Below are 19483 nucleotides of genomic sequence, written 5' to 3'. Positions count from 1 at the left end.
TTGACATACGTCCCGTGAGGTAATGAGCTATATATCATCCGACATGCTTACCTTAGCTTTTTATAGTCTCAACTCTTGATTACGACGAGGGAAGCATCGCGCAGATTTATAGATGGTAATAAAAAGCGTTAGTTACTAGATAATTTGTGGTTATTTATACATTAGCGTGTGATAACGTTAGGGATGGTAGCTTTGCACTCTTATTTTAGACAGCGTGTGGCATGAAGGTGAAATTCAGGTGTTGTGCTAATCCAGCTAGGATTCCTTGGATTCTGGCTCCTCTTGTTTCGAAACTCATTATAAATGATTGCTTTTATTTTCACAGAAAACTAACTTCGAAGACAGCAATTGATGATTAAATCTGCGTTGTATTTTTCCATTATTTCTTTCGTACCCCAGTTACGCAAGTACGTTGTGCTAGGTCGTTCGATATTGTAATTAATCATTCGCCGTAACATCTCCTATGACGATTAAATGTCTTTACATTGCCATGGGGGAGACCCGAACCCGCGACGTCTGAGTGGCATGCCACGACACTAAACACCATACTAGCATCAGTCACTAAAATAGTGAAGAAATCCACAGTGGTGTAAATGTAAATATTATTAGAAATATTTATACAAACGAGAGCTTTCGGGAACCTGCTCGATTCTCCTTCTCATCATCATCATTATTATTATTATTATTATTATTATTATTATTATTATTATTATTATTATTATTATTATTATTATTATTATACATTCAGATGGGAAGGAATAAAAAAAAAAGGCCCTTACCTTGCGAAGATTGTTTCATAGGTAAAGGATGTCTGTGTGTCAAAAGAAGAAACAGATCGCACGAAAAGGAAATTATATAAATACAAATGAAAATAAACCAAGAGGATAAACAAAAACAAATAAAGAAACGCTTGTATGGCTATTTGTGATCAGAAATTACTTACCGAATCTATTTAGTAAATAAGAAAATATTTCCTCATGAATTAAATGGTCATCCTTACATTGTTTTCCCAATTCAGTCAGAGGCAATAAAAAACACGGAACGGGTTATTTTTTTCCCCCCTCACAAGCAAACACCTCGTAAGGACAAGCTGACATGCAAACAAAAGAATTTCTTCTTCTGCAAAAGTCACTGGGAATTTGTGCTGGAATTTTCGATGGATCGCGTGAGCACGTTTTCTGGCAGCTTTTGGCGTTTGTCGCCAAGCTCTGCAAATATGTAGACAGTATATTTCTTTTTTTATTAGTCCCCTACCGAAAAAATCTTGGGATACAGTTTTCCCTCTTCAGTTTTCCGTCGCTCTGTTTTCTTGTCTGTCCGGTCGACCGTGTCTGTCTGTCTGTGGCTTTTATTTTGTACCACCATAAAAAAGAAATCGGCTTCTTGGTACAAAGTTTGGCTCCATAGCTGAAAGATACTGGAAACCCACTATTGTGGCACTACCTTTTCAGAGGCTATGAACAGCAGTTTTCGATGTGTTCTCCAAATCTTATGGCTTCCTCAAAGTATTGTTCAGTCATCTTAAAAAGAACGTGGGTTCAACAATGTTGAGTTGAAGAGCCCCTGACATGCACTCTGACCTCACTTGGAATCAGCTTTACGAATACAGATACATCCGCTATATAATAGGTCATACAGAGTGAAACTTCTCCTTCTCCCCCTCCCCCCACCCCGGGGAAAAAAGTACGATTTTGTATAAAGCGAGGTCTCAAACAAGAGTGAATTTTGCCTCCACGGCTGTTGAAAGACGATAAAAGTCAGGGAAAGGACATCACAAGTTCTTATCGCGTTTTAATAACAGAACATATCATCCAATAGGTTTGGCTTTGGTTTCAGTCACTAGCGCTAGAGTAAATATGGTCGCAACGACGCTGGAGCTGGCATAGAACCAGTAGAGACCCGCCTGCGTCAGGAACTCCTGCATGGGGCTGTACAACTGCAAGGTGATGAAGGCGAAGACAGTGCCGCAGGACATACACACAGACGATGCCTGTGAAGAGATTCATTATTAGAAAGATTATTTCGAATGTTTTCGCCTGCAAGAAAAGAAAACAGTAGGCAGACTGTTTCTACTGTTTTATTTTGTAAAATCTTTGCTTGAGAATTAAAATCAAACATATATTTGATATTGAGCACTCACTAAGCTGGTGAGACAGTGTTTGAGTCGTTGTTAGTATATTTATAGATTCGTTTATTAAATGAATTGGTAATGGTATTGTATAAAATCGAGGAATGTTTTTGATTGGTCGTGAAGTTGATGTTTGGTGATAAAAAAAAAAAAAGAGTTAACTAGAGTGAAGGACTTTTTCACTAGGAATTTATCAAGCACACCAAACATATTCCTGTACACGACCTCATGCTTCTCCAAATACTAATCACTCACTCGACCTTTAGTATGAACTACTGACAGAGTTTGCACCCGGCTCCCAAGGTCTGTTGTAAACTTCAGTAACGCTTATATTTATTTTCTATTTATTCATTTATTTATTTATGAATTTAATTTATTTATTTATTTAATTTATTTATTTATTTATTTATTCATTCATTTACTTATTTATTTAATTAATTAATTAATTTATTTATTTATTTATTTATTCCCTATACTCGACTATCTCTCGTATATTTTATTTATTTATTCCCTATACTCGACCATCTGTCGTATTCTGGATTATTCCAGTTACTCACTTGTGACCGAACACTTGTAGGGAAGTATTCCACAGCCAAAGTAAAAGGCAGCGAATGCAGTCCGATGTCACCGAAGAAGAGGCAGGTCGCAACGCAGAACATCGGGATCCATTTGAGGCTGAAAGCAGAATAGTGGTGTTCAGAAGCAGGCGAAGGAGGAAAAATTAGGTTTTAAAGTCTTTATTTCGACCTCTTAGTCATGTGTAATTATATGTGTTGCTACAAATAGAAGCTGTTTTTTTTAAGAAAGCCCTCTTTCAATATTAGCTTAAGGAAAGTCGAAGCATTTAGATGACTGTAGGTACTGCTATGTTCATTTTTCGTTCTATTTTGTTCTTTGCAGCAAGAAGGAAAAACTGTAGTTTAATAAGTTTCATCAGTTATTCTTTGCATGTTGTCAACTTTTGCTGTGAATATCTAAGAAAATATTAACAGGCTTTAGTTCTTTAGTTACGTCCTTTGAAAACGTACCAAGAAAATAGTGTGCGGATTACGAACAGATAACACTACGTTCGTGCCTTTAATTAAAAGAACAATTGTTAAACTTGAACTCCTGCCTACAACCTTAGTTCTTTACTTCATTTTTAAATATTAGGACGCAGCCTTTCGAAACTGTGTTTTATCATCTGGCCTTAAAAGTAATTTGGACAAGTTTCAGAACTGACACAAGTTGCTGGTTCGATATATGTGTTTGATGGTATCATCGGTGCAACTGGCATTTTTCATCAGTTCATGTTTGATAATAATAATAATAATAATAATAATATTATTATTATTATTATTATTATTATTATTATTATTATTATTATTATTATTATTATTATTATTATTATTATTTTCACGACGATCACCATAAGCTTAATAGTTATGTTCAGCTCAGTTCCTTCATGACATCCATCATCTTCAGCTCAGCACACCCGTGATTGATCGTTCCATGTAAATAAATGGGAAAATATTGCAAATTGAGACTCATTTTCAAATGTCTTCTGATTGAAGCCTTTGCATCAACGACAAGAATTTAAACAGCGGCAGTTTATTCGAAGCCTACCTTAAAAATTCCTCCTCGTTGGCATTAAGTGTAAGAAAAAGAGAAAGCAGTGATAAGGAAAGACGTAGCACTGATGCTCCAGGACCCTAAAGTTAATCACAAAAGCAGTTCACTTGAGCATGACCTTACAGGAATAATATTCGTTTTGAGAAGTGTGGCTACTTCATGTGTGATTCTGTTCATTCAAGAAAACTTCAGTAACTTCATCATACTTAAGATCATATAGATGCAGTTTTTCACGTTTGCAGATTAAATAATTGTGAGTCCCATGGCAACTTGACAAGAATGACATCGTGATTATAGTTGTTATTCTATAACAACCAAACATTAAATAAAACGTAATCTGAAGAGCTGAAACCTCACAGGAGACAGCGCCTATTTAACTAATGGAGTATAACTTATTGGAGATTAATTTCAGTTACCACTCTTTAGTAAACTCTCAAGAACGTGAGACATTATGAAGCATTACCTCGTGAACGTTTGTGCCCCAGTGGAATTGTCATTGAGGTAGACGAACGTCCCAAGGATAATCAAAGAGCAGGCGTTGACTGAATGTGAGATGACAAGGCAGCACTTCCTGCCGATGCGATCCACGAGAAAGAAGACGGCGACAGTTCCCCCGATTCTCATGCTGACGACTATGCTCGCTGCCGTGGCGGGATCAAAGAGCGTTCCAGCAGCTTCCAGGACCCTTCCAGTCTGTACGATCAAGACGTAGTTCCCGCACAGCTGCTGGAATAGGAACGTCAGAATGACGATGCCTAAACGAGCCATGATCTTCCTCCTGAAGAGGGCCTTGTATCCCGATGTCTTCCTGTCCTGCGGAGATTGGTTGCGCCTCTCGAGGTCGTCCATCTCCTCCTCTACGTCGACGTACTTACCCCGCAGTCGCCTTAGTACTTGGGCGGCGGCTACTCGTTGTCCTCGGAGGACCAGAAAAGACGGGGATTCGGGAATGATAAAGGAAGCGACCAGCATCAGTAGGACCGGCGCTAAGCAAACCAGAGATAGGTAGTGCCACGGCAGGAAAGTGCCCAGTCCCAGTGTGTACTGGCCACCAAACACGATGCAGAAGACCGGCACGACAGACATCGTGCCCCTCAGTTTGGTATCTGCCGTTTCCATGACGTAGGTTATGACAGCCACGTTAGCTAAACCAACCCCTATTCCCGATAAGAACCTGAAAAATACGGACATCTCTTTAGGAGTATTTTATTGTCATATATATATATATATATATATATATATATATATGTGTGTGTGTGTGTGTGTGTGTGTGTGCGTGCGTGCGTGTGTTATATATATATATATATATATATATATATATATATATATATATATATATATATATATATATATATATATATATATATATATATATATATATATATATATATATATATATATATATATATATATATATATATATATATATATATATATATATATGAAAATAAGAAGGCCCATAAAACACTATTTAAACGTTGAAACCATATATTTCGGGCACTTGTTTCTGTGCCCTGTTCACTGGTAGAATATGGACAGGTGGAAAGTTACAATGGTATATATACAAAAACATGAAGGTGTGGCCTTAGGCCTCCGATGTTAAGGAGGTGGCGTTTCTTAAGAAGGAGGAGATTGACCAAATTCCCTAGTGGTTTTTGGCCTCATTAGCTCCCGTTTGGCGATGGATCTGGCGGTCGCGTTTCTTGGGTCATCTTCTTCAAAAGGGGTGCGAGGATTAAGGTGTCAATGGCGTCCGATTTCCAATGTCCTCCTGACAGGTTCATATTGTTGGTTTGATTGATGATAGCAGATTCCAACATCTTTCTTTTGTACGGACAGCTACTCTTGAAAACCAACTCCGCCCCACTCCAGTTAATGACATGCCCTGTATTTCTAATATGTAGGAAAATTCCCGAACTCTCCGAAGCGTAACGTACTGATCTTTTGTGCTCTGTATGAAATCTTCTGCCACACACCAAGACATCTATGTGATTAGAAGAAAAATAAGTGAGCTAGCCACGTCACTTCGCCTCATGTGTAGGGATGATGGTATGTACAGATATCTTTCATATTTTGTGCTATCAGGTGCTATTGAAAACAGTGAGTCCCACTCCAGAAATTTGTGCTACAAATTAAAAAGACTGATTAGGAACAGCGTATGGAATAATCTTGGCCTTCCCAATAATGTGCTGAATCTCTCTAACCATCCCCTCACTGCAGAAGAACAGACCGTTTTAAATCTTGGAGTTTCATTCGCTCTAAAACCTGGTCCTGAGAGTAATCTTAATTTCCTAGTTGCTTTTGATAAACATTTTGCAAAAACAACTATGACAAGAAAGAGGCATGTCTCAAAGGCATTTTGCTAAATGTCTTGGAGCAAAATAACAACAAAAATTCGCTCCCGAAAAGATTCCAAAATGCATTAGTTAGCTTAAGAAAAAGGGGGATATCATCATCACAAAATCTGACAAAGACGGGAAAATAGTTCAGTTAGACAAGGAGACATACATCAATAAAGTTCAAGAACTTCTAAACGATGCGGAGACCTACGACAAATTAACGAAAGATCCCACAACAAATATTGCTGCTCAGTTTAACAAATCAGTTAGAACCATAGGGGGCAATAAAAAAGACATAGAATTACTAGAGATATTCAAGGTAATCAACCCCTCTCTCCCCTATTTTTACGGCCTCCCGAAAACACATAAAGATGGGATTCCTTTACGCCCCATAATATCTAGCAGGGGCTCTTTCATGTACAAATTATCAAAATGGCTCGCAGACTTGTTATCACCCTTTCTAGGAACCTTCTCATCCTCCCACGTCAAACATGCAGAAGATTTCATACAAAAATTTAATAGTTTAAACATCCCCTCAAACAACATCAAACTGCTCAGTCTAGACGTCGATTCATTATTTACTAAAGTCCCGATTGCCGACGTGTTGTTTTTCTTAGAGAGGAAGTTACAACCATATGAAGACCATTTTCCTCTTGGCATAGATAAAACTTTAAAACTTATCAACCTCTGTGTAACTAACAACGTGTTTTCTTTCAATGGTAATTTTTACAAACAAAAATTTGGCTGTAGCATGGGAAGTCCCCTATCACCCCTTCTAGCAAACTTGTACATGGAATATTTCGAAACAGAACTTTTGTCGTCTATCAAACCCCATAACATGATCTGGCTTAGATACGTAGATGATATCTTTACTTTCTGGGACAATAGCTGGGGACTTTAAGGAATTTTTAATAGGCTAAATTCGCTAGTTCCGACCATAAAATTTAAAACAGAATGGGAAAAGGACGGAAAACTGCCGTTCCTAGATGTACTGATCATAAGAAAACAGAACAGGTATGCATTTACAGTATATAGAAAACCCACCTTCGCTGTCTCCTACATTCATTTCTTAAGCTACCACGACGTCTCATTAAAAATCATGGTAGGGTGCAACCTATTCCTCAGAGGACTTAGGATATGTTCAAATGAGTACCTGGATCAAGAATTTAACACGATCCGCCAACACCTAACGCAACTGCTCTATCCACCACACATTATCGAGAGGGCTATTAATAAAGCAAATAAAATATACTACAGAGGTCCCACTCACAACAGACAAATAGATTTCAACAACAAAATAAAGCTTCCATACGATGAAAACATCCAAAAGGCCACCGAGCAACTCAGTTCTAATAATCCTTTCATTTTCCATTATCCCAAATCCATCGGGAGTTCGCTCGTTAACGTATACTTAAATAACAAAAGGGAAGAAGCCGGAGTTTACAAGATACCGTGTAGTAATTGTCATGACATTTATGTAGGCGAGACAGGTAGATCGCTCTCGCAAAGAATAACAGAGCACAAAAGATCAGTACGTTACGCTTCGGAGAGTTCGGGAATTTTCCTACATATTAGAAATACAGGGCATGTCATTAACTGGAGTGGGGCGGAGTTGGTTTTCAAGAGTAGCTGTCCGTACAAAAGAAAGATGCTGGAATCTGCTATCATCAATCAAACCAACAATATGAACCTGTCAGGAGGACATTGGAAATCGGACGCCATTGACACCTTAATCCTCGCACCCCTTTTGAAGAAGATGACCCAAGAAACGCGACCGCCAGATCCATCGCCAAACGGGAGCTAATGAGGCCAAAAACCACTAGGGAATTTGGTCAATCTCCTCCTTCTTAAGAAACGCCACCTCCTTAACATCGGAGGCCTAAGGCCACACCTTCATGTTTTTGTATATATACCATTGTAACTTTCCACCTGTCCATATTCTACCAGTGAACAGGGCACAGAAACAAGTGCCCGAAATATATGGTTTCAACGTTTAAATAGTGTTTTATGGGCCTTCTTATTTTCATATTACACTGTAGTATTACAGGAAAAGACATTCATATATATATATATATATATATATATATATATATATATATATATATATATATATATATTATATATATATATATATTGTGTGTGTGTATTTTGTATTGTCAAAGTAATAAAAAAAATTCAAGTGAATTGCATATAACATATTCCTCATTATTGCTTTCCTGTCCTTAATCTCAACAATCTGTGGTATCAGAAATCAAATTATTTCTCATCTTCCTTTTGTTAATCATTGGGTCCTGGGTCCAGATAATAGTTGCAAATTTGTTGTTATTTCATCTGTACTGAAAAGAATCATTTTCACAATATTTTTAGGTTAGATTACGATGCTTAAGGGCAGACTTTTGGCTTTTGTTGGTTGATTTAACACTCTCTATTCCAATAATTATTCACTTCTTAATGAATATTCTGTTTTCGTAGATGAGAACTTCCTGGAGATCCTTTAAGGTGAGAACTTTTTCCAGACGTTGTTGATAATTTTTTTTTTACTTTGTAATAACGAGAGAACTGAAGTTCAGTGAATGTCATATTTACTCCGATCTCAGAATTGTCAGTCGCAATATTTAAGTCAGATAAGAAACATGAGTTGATGAAATTAGAAAATTATTATGTGAGCCACTGATTACTGCCATGCTTGATATATGAATATAACAAAGCTCACCTGACATATCCTCAAACCTTTCTGTGTTCACCTAACATGTCCGCAACGTTTATTTATCTGTAATTCCCTCAGTGATTGGCAGGTGTATTAACATTTCCCCAGAATTCAGAATGTGAATCTAACAGTCCTTCATATATTGTTAAGTGCTCTGAACATTCCTCAAAACTTAGAATGTAGTCTAACATTCTCGGAATTGAGTATGCATCTCACTTTTCCTAAAAGCCAATAAAAAAAAGGAAAAGAAATAGACGACATGAAGCCTTACCTTCCCAAAAGGAAAAGCGTTGAGCATGAAGAAAGGCCAGTTATAATCCATCCCAGGAAATAAGGGACCGTATTTATCTGTAAAGAACGCCTCCTTCCCACCACGTTCACTAACCATCCAGCAAAGAAAGCACCGAAAAGGCATCCTAGTTGGACCAGGCTACCTGTAAGGTCATGGTGGAAAAGATTCGGTTATAATTGCGTACACAAACCAGGGTAAGTATTTTTCTTTTGGGTCACATTGAGTTTCACCAGCAGAGATCGAATGGTGGTCACAGTCACTCAAAACAGACTGGGACCAGTGTTTCCTTCTCTCTCTCTCTCTCTCTCTCTCTCTCTCTCTCTCTCTCTCTCTCTCTCTCTCTCTCTCTCTCTCTCTCTCTCCACACGAACAGAGAACAGTAATCTCCTTTTAGTTTACTGCACCCGCAAACACGAGGAACAGTAGTTTTCACTCTAGTAGCAATCGCGTTTATAAACTAAGAAAAGTATTTCTTTTGTATCATAAAAAACTGCACAAACAAAGATCAACGTTTTCTCTTATGAATCTAAATAGCCAGCAAATACCGTAGTCGTTTTTTTTTTACTGAGTCTGTATGACCTGTACAGTATGAAAACAACTCTTTTTTTGAGTCACAGAAATCTTTGTTACTTTGTCAAGATGACCTTAAGAAACCATAAACAGTGTTTTTATTCCTAGTTACCTTAACCTTTGAAATGGTAACTCTGAATAACTTCACGTACCACAAACTACCAAATGACTCCAAGTTACTTGCAAAGTAACGCTAGAAGGTTCTTAAGCAAAACTGGAATACTTTAATGTAAAACCGTTAAGCATTACAAATTGATGCTAGCCCAATATTCATATGATATTGCGTCTTAATGTTAGACTTCAGTAAATGCATTCTTGAGACCTTTATGGAATAGATTAGTAGATATATAAAATTCAAAATTACAATTGTAGATGAATATCAATAAATTCAAAATTACGATAGCAGCTGAAGTTCGGTGTATAAAAAATTACAGTGGTAGCTGAACTTCAATGTGTATTGTTCAATAAGAATGAGTGTAGGTATCAAGTAATAATGTATGAGTGTAGATATCAAGTAATAATGTACTATATAAATAAAAACGCATCAGCAGTACCTGCACGAAATTTGACAGTTACTTAACTTATTGAAGGCCATTGCTGAGGCAGACACACTAAAGGGGAACACAGATTTGTTTTTCAACTTGGTGGGTTAGCTATCACTTATCAACACATTGCTTTATACATATGTATATACACATATACATACATACATATATATATATATATATATATATATATATATATATATATATATATATATATATGTCTATATATGAATATATATAATATATAAATAAAAATATATATATATATATATATATATATATATATATATATATATATAATATATATATACTTATATCGTAATGGATTAAGTTGATAGGATGACATATCTACACATCGCTTCACGCTACCTCGGGAATATCCCCGGTAGGGAATTATCACCGAAGGGGAATTTATAAGTGATAAATGGATTGTCCCGAGGTAGCGTGAATTTGATATTAAGCGACATTTCTAGCTTCACGATTGTATGTAAAACAGGGTGTGATAAAAACTTCATATATATATACTGTGTGTATATATATATATATATATATATATATATATATATATATATATATATATATATATATATATATATATATATATATATATATATAATTTAAATTTTTTCTTTCGTTTCCTTCTTTGCTGATAACCTGCTAGCTTTTATAAATGCCTTTATACAAGAATAAAAAATTGCATTGTTGAATTGTGAATTTTTAGTTCGAACATACCAATTGTATATTCTGTGTATTGGCGCAGCTTTGATTCCGAAAATTAATCAAAGTTTAATCTCGCCAATTTCTCCACTGCGTCCAATATTTCAGACAAATAATCGACAGCAAAGATTCGTTTCGAAAACGGAATGAAAATTATGTCCTAATGACTGTAATTTTTTAAGCAAATGGACAAGATAATTGCAATTATAACTCCCGATTTCGGGTAAAACGCTAAAACTGAGATATGGGGGAGAGCGCCTAATTATGCGAAAAAGTCATTAAATTCTGGCAGACTTTTCTTCGTTATTTAAATCTGGAACAAGTTGTTTGTTATCTGTTATGCATTTTCTGTCGTTTCATTGATATGTCGGAGGTTAACTGATTTTACGTAAAATGTTGTTCCTTCATTTTGAATTGTTTTCGTATCATTCTTTGAATCGTTTATAATCATTTGCATTAAACTTTTTTTACTGTCATTATTACCATTGAGTCAGCAAATGTGTTTGTTTGTTTGCCTAAAATGTATCTGAAAAAAAGCATCGTTTTATATAATTTATATATATATATATATATATATATATATATATATATATATATATATATACATATATATATATATATACATCTGTATATATATGTATATATACATATATATAAATATATATATATGTATGTATGTATATGGATATACATAGTGTATATATATATATATATATATATATATATATATATATATATATATATATATATATACACACACACACAATAAGACAGAAAAAAAATATTTTGTAATAGGAAAAATAAAACTTTCAACATGACTCTTGACACTACTGACCTGCCATGTCCATCTGAGCGTCCGTCAGTGTAAATTCAGTTCCAACGAGGGTTTTGTTGTTGAGTGCCATGTCTGCCAATCCAGGCGAGGGCCACGTCAATATGGTGCCAATGCAGAAGTGGCCCGCTGATCCCATTGCCACTACGCAGAACTAAGGAATGAATGATGCCAAAAAATTAAGCTCAAAGAAAGCAGTAATAAGAATACTTCACATTTTCATTTATTCTATAGTATGGAGATTCATTTATTCTATAGTATGGAGACTAGTGGAACTGGTATACAAACGTACCTTATTTGGTCCAAGCCTGCTGAAAACAAGTAACGGAAAGGAAAATGAAAAATAAAAGGTTTAACCTTTAAGGAAGCGTTGAACACGCCTCGTAAAGAATAGGGGTCATGGACGGATGCAGAAAGTGAGTTGTGTTTGACAGTTGGGGGAAAGAATGAATGATATTGTACTCAAAGTAATTGTAGTAACTTTGATTACTTGTGATGTACGTGATAATTTACTATTGTCTTAATAAGATTACAACAAATGAGATCAAGATCTAATTAATTAACTGAAACGAATTCCCTTTGTTCAAGAGCTTCCTCTGGTAGCCATTGCCACTTGAAATAAATCCAGATATGATTACATATAACCCACAGAGAAAGACGAACCGCCCTGTGTCAGCCATCAGACACAATATAGAGATATCTCGTCTTTAGTTAAAACACTCTCACTAACCATCCTCCCCCACCTACCCACCCCTCCCCCGTCAGCCACGACTTCCAGCCCTACCTCCACCCTCGCCTAGACGCCCACACACTCAACCCCTGTGAAATATTCAGGGTTTAACGCAAAAGGCGACGAAGCTGGAGACAGATTCTTCGGACAAAATCATTTCCCGGAATTACCTTTGTCATTTTGGCCGGACGGCGATCGATGTAGCCTTGACCCAGGGCAGTAGTGCTTCCCTGTCTTTATTGCTGTTATTACTTATGCATAATTCATCCATTTGTTTCTGTCGATATTTTACAGCCTTTATTGCGGAACATGTTTGGAATGGTTTTTCAACTATGATTTCTTAAAATGACTGTTGTTCATGCATAATCCGTATGAGAATTGGTTTTCAGTTTACTGTGAAGTGCAGTCCCTCAGCGTGAGGTTTCGTGATAAGGGTTTCACTTTGATTTTGTTACAATTCAATGTTGTCGTGATTAGCGGTAGTAGCAATATTTTAAGATAGTTAATCGAGACAACGGAGCCGCATGTCTTGCTCCTCACAGGGTTCGCCTTCAAGGATTTGCACTTCACTGAATTGAGAAAATTGAAGTTGAAATTGAGCAGCTAGTTAAAAAGAAACCAAAAAGGGAACGGATAAAATTTAAAAGGTAGAAAGCACTGCAGCTGGGACAGAGGCCCTGCCCATTGTACACCGCTCAAGGTAGACTGTTGGCAATGTCCCTCCAAAGGGAACTTCATAATCAAGGCATCCATTAGGCTACCCTTTGAAGTAATAATGCGTATCTGTCTGTCTGTCTGTCTGTCTGTCCATGTATGTATGTATCTGTCTTTACATAATGTATATATATATATATATATATATATATATATATATATATATATATATATATATATATATATATATATACTGTATATATATATGTATGTATATATATATACTTACTATATATATAAGCTCTTTGTTGGGTGAGTCGGTAGAGCTGCGGACTGTCACTCGATGGGCCGGAGTTCAATTCCCCGGCCGGCTGATGAAGAGTTAGAGGAATTTATTTCTGGTGATAGAAATTCATTCCTCGCTATAATGTGGTTCGGATTCCACAATAAGCTGTAGGTCCCGTTGCTAAGTAACCAATTGGTTCTTAGCCACGTAAAATAAGTCTAATCCTTCGGGCCAGCCCTAGGAGAGCTGTTAATCAGCTCAGTGGTCTGGTAAAACTAAGGTATACTTAACTGTATATATATACATATATATAAAAAGTTACTTTCCTACTAGTCTTCCCCTCCCTGTTGTGATGCCTTGCCATTGTGACGGTGGTTATTTGATCGTGTTTTATTCCTTCAAGATGTAAAGTATTGACTGCATGCAGCAAATCATCAGTAGCGTACAGTAAATTGTCAACAACGAATCTTACAAAAACGTAGAGGACGAACACAAAACGCTCATTCACTTAAACCTCCACTTCTATCTGCTCGTTGCGATACTCTCCACTAGTACTTAACCCTGAATGCATTCCCTGCAGACGTAACTCGTTGGTGACATGCAGTGAATTGTTAACCGTACAGAAAAATGCCAAAAATGTTTTTCTTCCGCCACTCGTCTTTTGTTTACCTGTTTTAGCACCCTCCATCGGTATTCCTTCCTCGGCTCCTCCAGTAGTTGTCTTTTTGTGCCGCTCGGTCGTATTCTCAAGCTGGAAGTGCGTCCTGTTGACGAAAGGAAAAAGGAAAAAGGGACTTTATATTAATAGTGTTCTTAGTCACGTCGTGTATTATTTCTTATATAATAAATCGACCGGAAAATAGATTTGATAGTGTGATCGTTACTCGTTGCCCCAGAAGAAATGAAATGGTAAGGTTCAATGCAGCCTAAGGAGTAACATTTTGTTTTGTATTTTAATTTTCATGCTTTACTTTGGCGTAGTATGAAGAATTCTCTCTCTCTCTCTCTCTCTCTCTCTCTCTCTCTCTCTCTCTCTCTCTCTCTCTCTCTCTCCACCCCAGCTCAAGTGTTTTACCTGAGCACACTACCGGGACAAGTAATGAACGGAAAGGGCGCATTTCATCAAAACAATCTCGCCTCTGTTACCCTAGGTATTGAATTTTGTACCTGGATGTTGGTCGATTGTTGTGGATTATAACATGTAGAGAGAGAGAGAGAGAGAGAGAGAGAGAGAGAGAAATAAAATAGATGTGAACAATCAGGTCATATAATTAAAAACAAGAGGGCCCGACGATGTAATCTTGACTTAAATATCGAAGAACTATTGATTGCATCTTCAGATAATCTCTCTCTCTCTCTCTCTCTCTCTCTCTCTCTCTCTCTCTCTCTCTCTCTCTCTCTCTCTCTCTCTACTCCTTTTATTATGTATTCCTCTTTTAATTCACTTGCCTTACTTAGGTAACGAATTATAAGTAAATCACTGTCCCCACGAAAGACAGTTATTTTATTGAATCCAGAATATAAATGTAAACCATTTCTGCAACTATGACGACTATTTGTCAGTATGACAAATAGGGAGAAACCTTTCTCAACACCCGTCAGACGACTCACTCTCACATTTACTGTTGCGGCAATCAAGGCGACAATCTTCAGTTTGAACGGTTTTGTGACTGTGTTGCACCTGACTGCTAAACCTTGGAATGTTCCTTCTGTTTCCGTTTTCCTTAACTCCTTCCTTCTCTTTTGTTTTTGTCAGGCAATCTCTCAGTAGCTAATCTGTGTATTACACCGCATATATCAGCGAGACAGAGTGACGTCTAAACCGCGAATTTCTGAATCGGCAAATTCGTTCTCTTTTTCTTGTCGTCTATACTTTTTCTCTCATTGTCTTGTCATCTATACTTTTTGCTCTCATTTTCATGTTGTCTATATTTTTCGCGCTCATTTTCAAGTCGTCTGTAATTTTGGTTCCGTGTAAATTAACTGTAATTTCACTTCTTTAAAAAAAATTACATGTCAATATCTCGTTTAATTTTTATAATAAGCGCTTCTTTTCCCTAAAATCGGTCCTTCATAATCAAGATTGATTTATGTAATGATAACCGCACCCACTGGTTTACCGTCTTCTGTTCGTGCATGTCCATATTTGCTGGTTATTTTGTTTGCAGTTGCGTGTGTCACTGGCGATAAATTTGACAGCAGTCGGTGCAAGAACGCCTGTGTATAATGTCTATGAAATTTATCAGTGTCGGTGTTAAGGTCGTTGTGATAAAGAATAATGCCTCATGTTTGTGATAAAAAATAATGCTTTATCTTTGTGATAAAGAATAATGCCTTATCTATGTGATAAAAATATTTCTTCATATTTGTGATAATAAAGAATGTCTCATCTTTGTGATAAAAAGAATAATGCCTCATGCTTTTGATAAATAATGCCTCATTTTTGTGATAAAAATCAGTGCCTCATCTTTGCAATAAAAATAAAATATTGTTTTATCTTTGTCATAAAAAATAATGCATTATCTTTGTGATAAAAAATAATTCCTTATCTTTGCGATAAAAAATAATGCCTTATCTTTGTGATGAAAATAATACATCATAGTTGTGATAAAAAATAATGCTTTATGTCTGTGATAAAAAAAATACATCATATTTGTTATAAAAAAAATTTCTCATCTTTGTGATAAAGAATAATGCATCATCTTTGTGATAAAAAATAATGCCTCATCTTTGTAATAAAGAATAATGCCATATCTTTGTGATAAAAAATAATGCACCCTCTTTTTGATAAAGAATGATGCTGCATTTTTTATAAAAAATAATGCCTCATCTTTGTGGTAAAGAATACCTCATCTTTGTGATGAAAAATAATGCCTTAATTAACTCGGTGATATAGAAAAGGGAAAAATAAACGGTGTGTCCATGAAGAAATACTGGTCCTGTACCTAACCTAACCTAACCTAATCACCTCTTCTTTGACCTGCATACCTGTACCGTACCCTCCACAAAATTTCACGGAAAATCCGTCTGTAACTTTTGACTTGACTTTATGACATTTAGGCTGCCAAGTCATGCACTGGGGCACTCTCGGCCATTCGTCGCTTCAGACAGTGAAAAGGAGTTGGATTGTCTGGGCAGCAGCATAGAGATATTCAGAATATGAAGGAGATAAGTAGAGGGATATAAAGATGGAACAGGTAGAAAACCACGCATTTACACTAAGAAGTAATAGTTAGAGAGGCTGGACAGCAAGACTAAAGAAAGGGAGCGGTTTTGGAGGTAAAGCTGAAGGGTAAAAAGTGGGTGCAGTTAGGGGCCAAAGGTGTGTTGCAAACTCCCTTTAATAATGCGTACAGTGCACCACGTGAGGTGCACTGACACTGCTGCCTCCTACGGGGCAGTAACTTTTGAGATGTCTTGAACAGTTAACCAAAAGAACGAACAGAGAAAATAGGCGGTTTCTCTAGAATAAAATCTCGTTGTCATATCGTAATCATCGATTGTTTTAATTCGTTCATCGAATACATCGAGAAAAGATTATTCACGGACACGACCCTTCGCGAGGACACGACAACACTGCCTTTCATAGACTTACTTATGCTCGCATTTAGGAAGGTATAACGAAACAGCGGACGGGGAAAATATAATGGTGCCCGAGTATTCGGAGCGCGTCCTCCTGACATGACGACACAGGAGATTGGTGAAGCAGATGAATGCTATGGCAAGCCGTTAGAATCAACAATACTTATGGGGTGCTCAGCTCTCCCCGACCCCCCAACCCAACCTTTCTTCCCCCTCCCCACTTTCCCTGGGTCCTTTCAGTAATGGCTTGCTTGATTGATTGAAGTGCGTGTGCTGTTGTTTGTGCCAGTTTGTCATCTCAGGTGCCGTATTTAGTGAGTACCTTTAACCATTATTTTCAAACCTTGGCGTGTGAGCTATAGGCTGTATTTTATATGTTATATATTTTTTTTTTGTGGCAGCGTGTTATGTATTAATAGTTAATTTATATTCAGTTTATTGGGTAGTTTATGGTTTATTGGAGCAACCGCGCAACAACCAACCTAATCCCTCCGCATAGGTAAGCAGTTCGACCTCGACCCACCACGTGACCGCATGCGACCCCAAGCAACCCCATTCGAGCACAGAATTCAAACTGTTAACATGGCGTCTTCGCATCTGTCTCACGTTCAATTTGTCTTCACATCCGTCTCACGTTCAATTTGCCACTGCAAATCTGGTCACTATTATTGATTTGGTTAAATTATGTGACGATGAGAGTGAATTGCGTTTGTTTCTTATTCTGGTAACACTCAAAAAACACGGGACGTCGTGGTACAAACGGAACAGCCAGTCCAAAACAAGAGAAGAAGAATTGACTTGCCAGAATGGTCCAACAATTCCGATTTCAAATAAGGTCTGACAACTCCGATTTCGAATAAGGTACATGTGTTTTTTATATACATAATATAAGGGGGGGTACAGTTGGATTCTCTTGGTTAAGATAGTAAATCGTCGATAACTAGAGGTTAGGGGTCAAATTTCGTCCCCGGGAAACCCCTGTGGGAAGCTCTCGCAGCACAATATTACCGCTTGCCAGAACATACGTGCTGCCAAGAATATTTCAAAATGCGGATAAGGCACGAAGCGCCATTCCGCCTTGCCGAAACTGAAATCATAAATGTGTAAAAAATGACTGCTAAAATTTTGTGATAAATATTACTTTTCATCTCGTCGCCATTTTTGTTTTGTGTCCCTCTGCCAATTTTCTTGACAAAGCTTACCACCATCTAGTGGTAGGTTCTGACTAGAAAATTGGCTGAAGACAGGGTTGCCCAGTAAACTGTAGCCGCTCCAATTTATTAATTAGTAATTGCTTTTAGTAATTGCTTTGTCTTTGAATCTTCGAAGCATTCATTTATGTGGGAGGTTCCTGGAAAGAATCCTTTGCTTGCCTCTTGAAAATGTATGCCCTTTAGTAATGATGTATACATATATATATATATATATATATATATATATATATATATATATATATATATATATATATATATATATATATATATATATAGTCTCGGTAATTATGGCTACTTGGAAATCTTAGCTTAATGATAAATAATATTGCCAAGACCAGGAAGAACATTCTTTATTGTACAAGCTTTGAGGTATAAAACCTCATCATCAGGCTGAAAAAACCGACAAGGATGAGAATCAATAAAATTACAATAACATGAATTGTCATAATAAATCTTCAGCAAAAATACTAACGAAATATATAAAATGAACAAGTAAATACAAACTAAAAGGGTGAGACGTAAAATAACGAAAAATTAAAAACACAACATAAAAATATGAAAATAAAACTAAAGTGAAATGTAAACAAACTACCACTCACAAAGTAAAATATTTAACGGCCTCATTGAGTACCTACTATGAAATTACACGACAGCTAGTTGAATACCAGACGAGTTGTTGTTCAATTCCGGCTTCATCTTTTTAATAGTCAGTGACTCTGAAATTAAAAGGTTCAGTCTGTTTGAACAAAAAGACAGTACCCGAAAATCCAGGTCAGTGAAAGGATGGTCCTGTGCTAAACTGTGTTCTCTAATGGCAGAAAAGGGTGGTTTGGAAAGGGGAAACCTAGTTCTAATAGAAAGACCTCTGTGTTCCAAAATTCTGTGCCTGAGCCAGCGGGAACTAGATCCCACGTATCGCAGACCACACTGCGAACAAGTGAACAAGTAAACGACACAGGAATTAAGGTCCACAGGCAGAGTAGGCTTCTCTCTCAAAAGTGATCTTATTGTAAAAGGATTACAGAAAACAAACCGGAAACTGATTTGAGGGAAACAATGCTTAAGTATTTCTTGTAACTTTTTCGGACCATATAGCTACTATGACCAAGGTAAGGCAATTTAATGTACTTTATATCTTTACTAGCAGTACTGTACACCGGTCTGGGACAAAACTTTTCATTTAAAAATTTTTCAGAACTTTGTAAAATACAAAAATGGGATATGAGTTTTCAGAAAAATAATTCTGGAGGAAAACCATATCTTGATGAAATAAATT

The 19483-nt window shown here is 36.6% G+C and overlaps 1 protein-coding gene across 1 annotated transcript in view; it reads right to left on the bottom strand.

Moving 5' to 3' along the window:
- Positions 1 to 1778: 1778 nt before the first annotated feature.
- Positions 1779 to 19483, bottom strand: part of LOC136842720 (facilitated trehalose transporter Tret1-like) — a 29478-nt gene continuing 11773 nt past the window's right edge. The window contains exons 3-8 of the mRNA XM_067110435.1: positions 14081 to 14175; positions 11745 to 11895; positions 9057 to 9219; positions 4203 to 4913; positions 2686 to 2803; positions 1779 to 1990 (exon numbers count right to left, since the gene is read on the bottom strand). Of these exons, the coding sequence (XP_066966536.1) occupies positions 1808 to 1990; positions 2686 to 2803; positions 4203 to 4913; positions 9057 to 9219; positions 11745 to 11895; positions 14081 to 14175 (1421 nt within the window). The 3' untranslated portion in view covers positions 1779 to 1807. The remainder of the gene's footprint in view (positions 1991 to 2685; positions 2804 to 4202; positions 4914 to 9056; positions 9220 to 11744; positions 11896 to 14080; positions 14176 to 19483) is intronic.

Source organism: Macrobrachium rosenbergii, chromosome 10, assembly GCF_040412425.1.
Source record: "Macrobrachium rosenbergii isolate ZJJX-2024 chromosome 10, ASM4041242v1, whole genome shotgun sequence".
Taxonomy (NCBI): domain Eukaryota; kingdom Metazoa; phylum Arthropoda; class Malacostraca; order Decapoda; family Palaemonidae; genus Macrobrachium; species Macrobrachium rosenbergii.
Note: the sequence above shows the minus strand (reverse complement) of the source record. Positions and strands in the feature narration are given on the sequence as shown.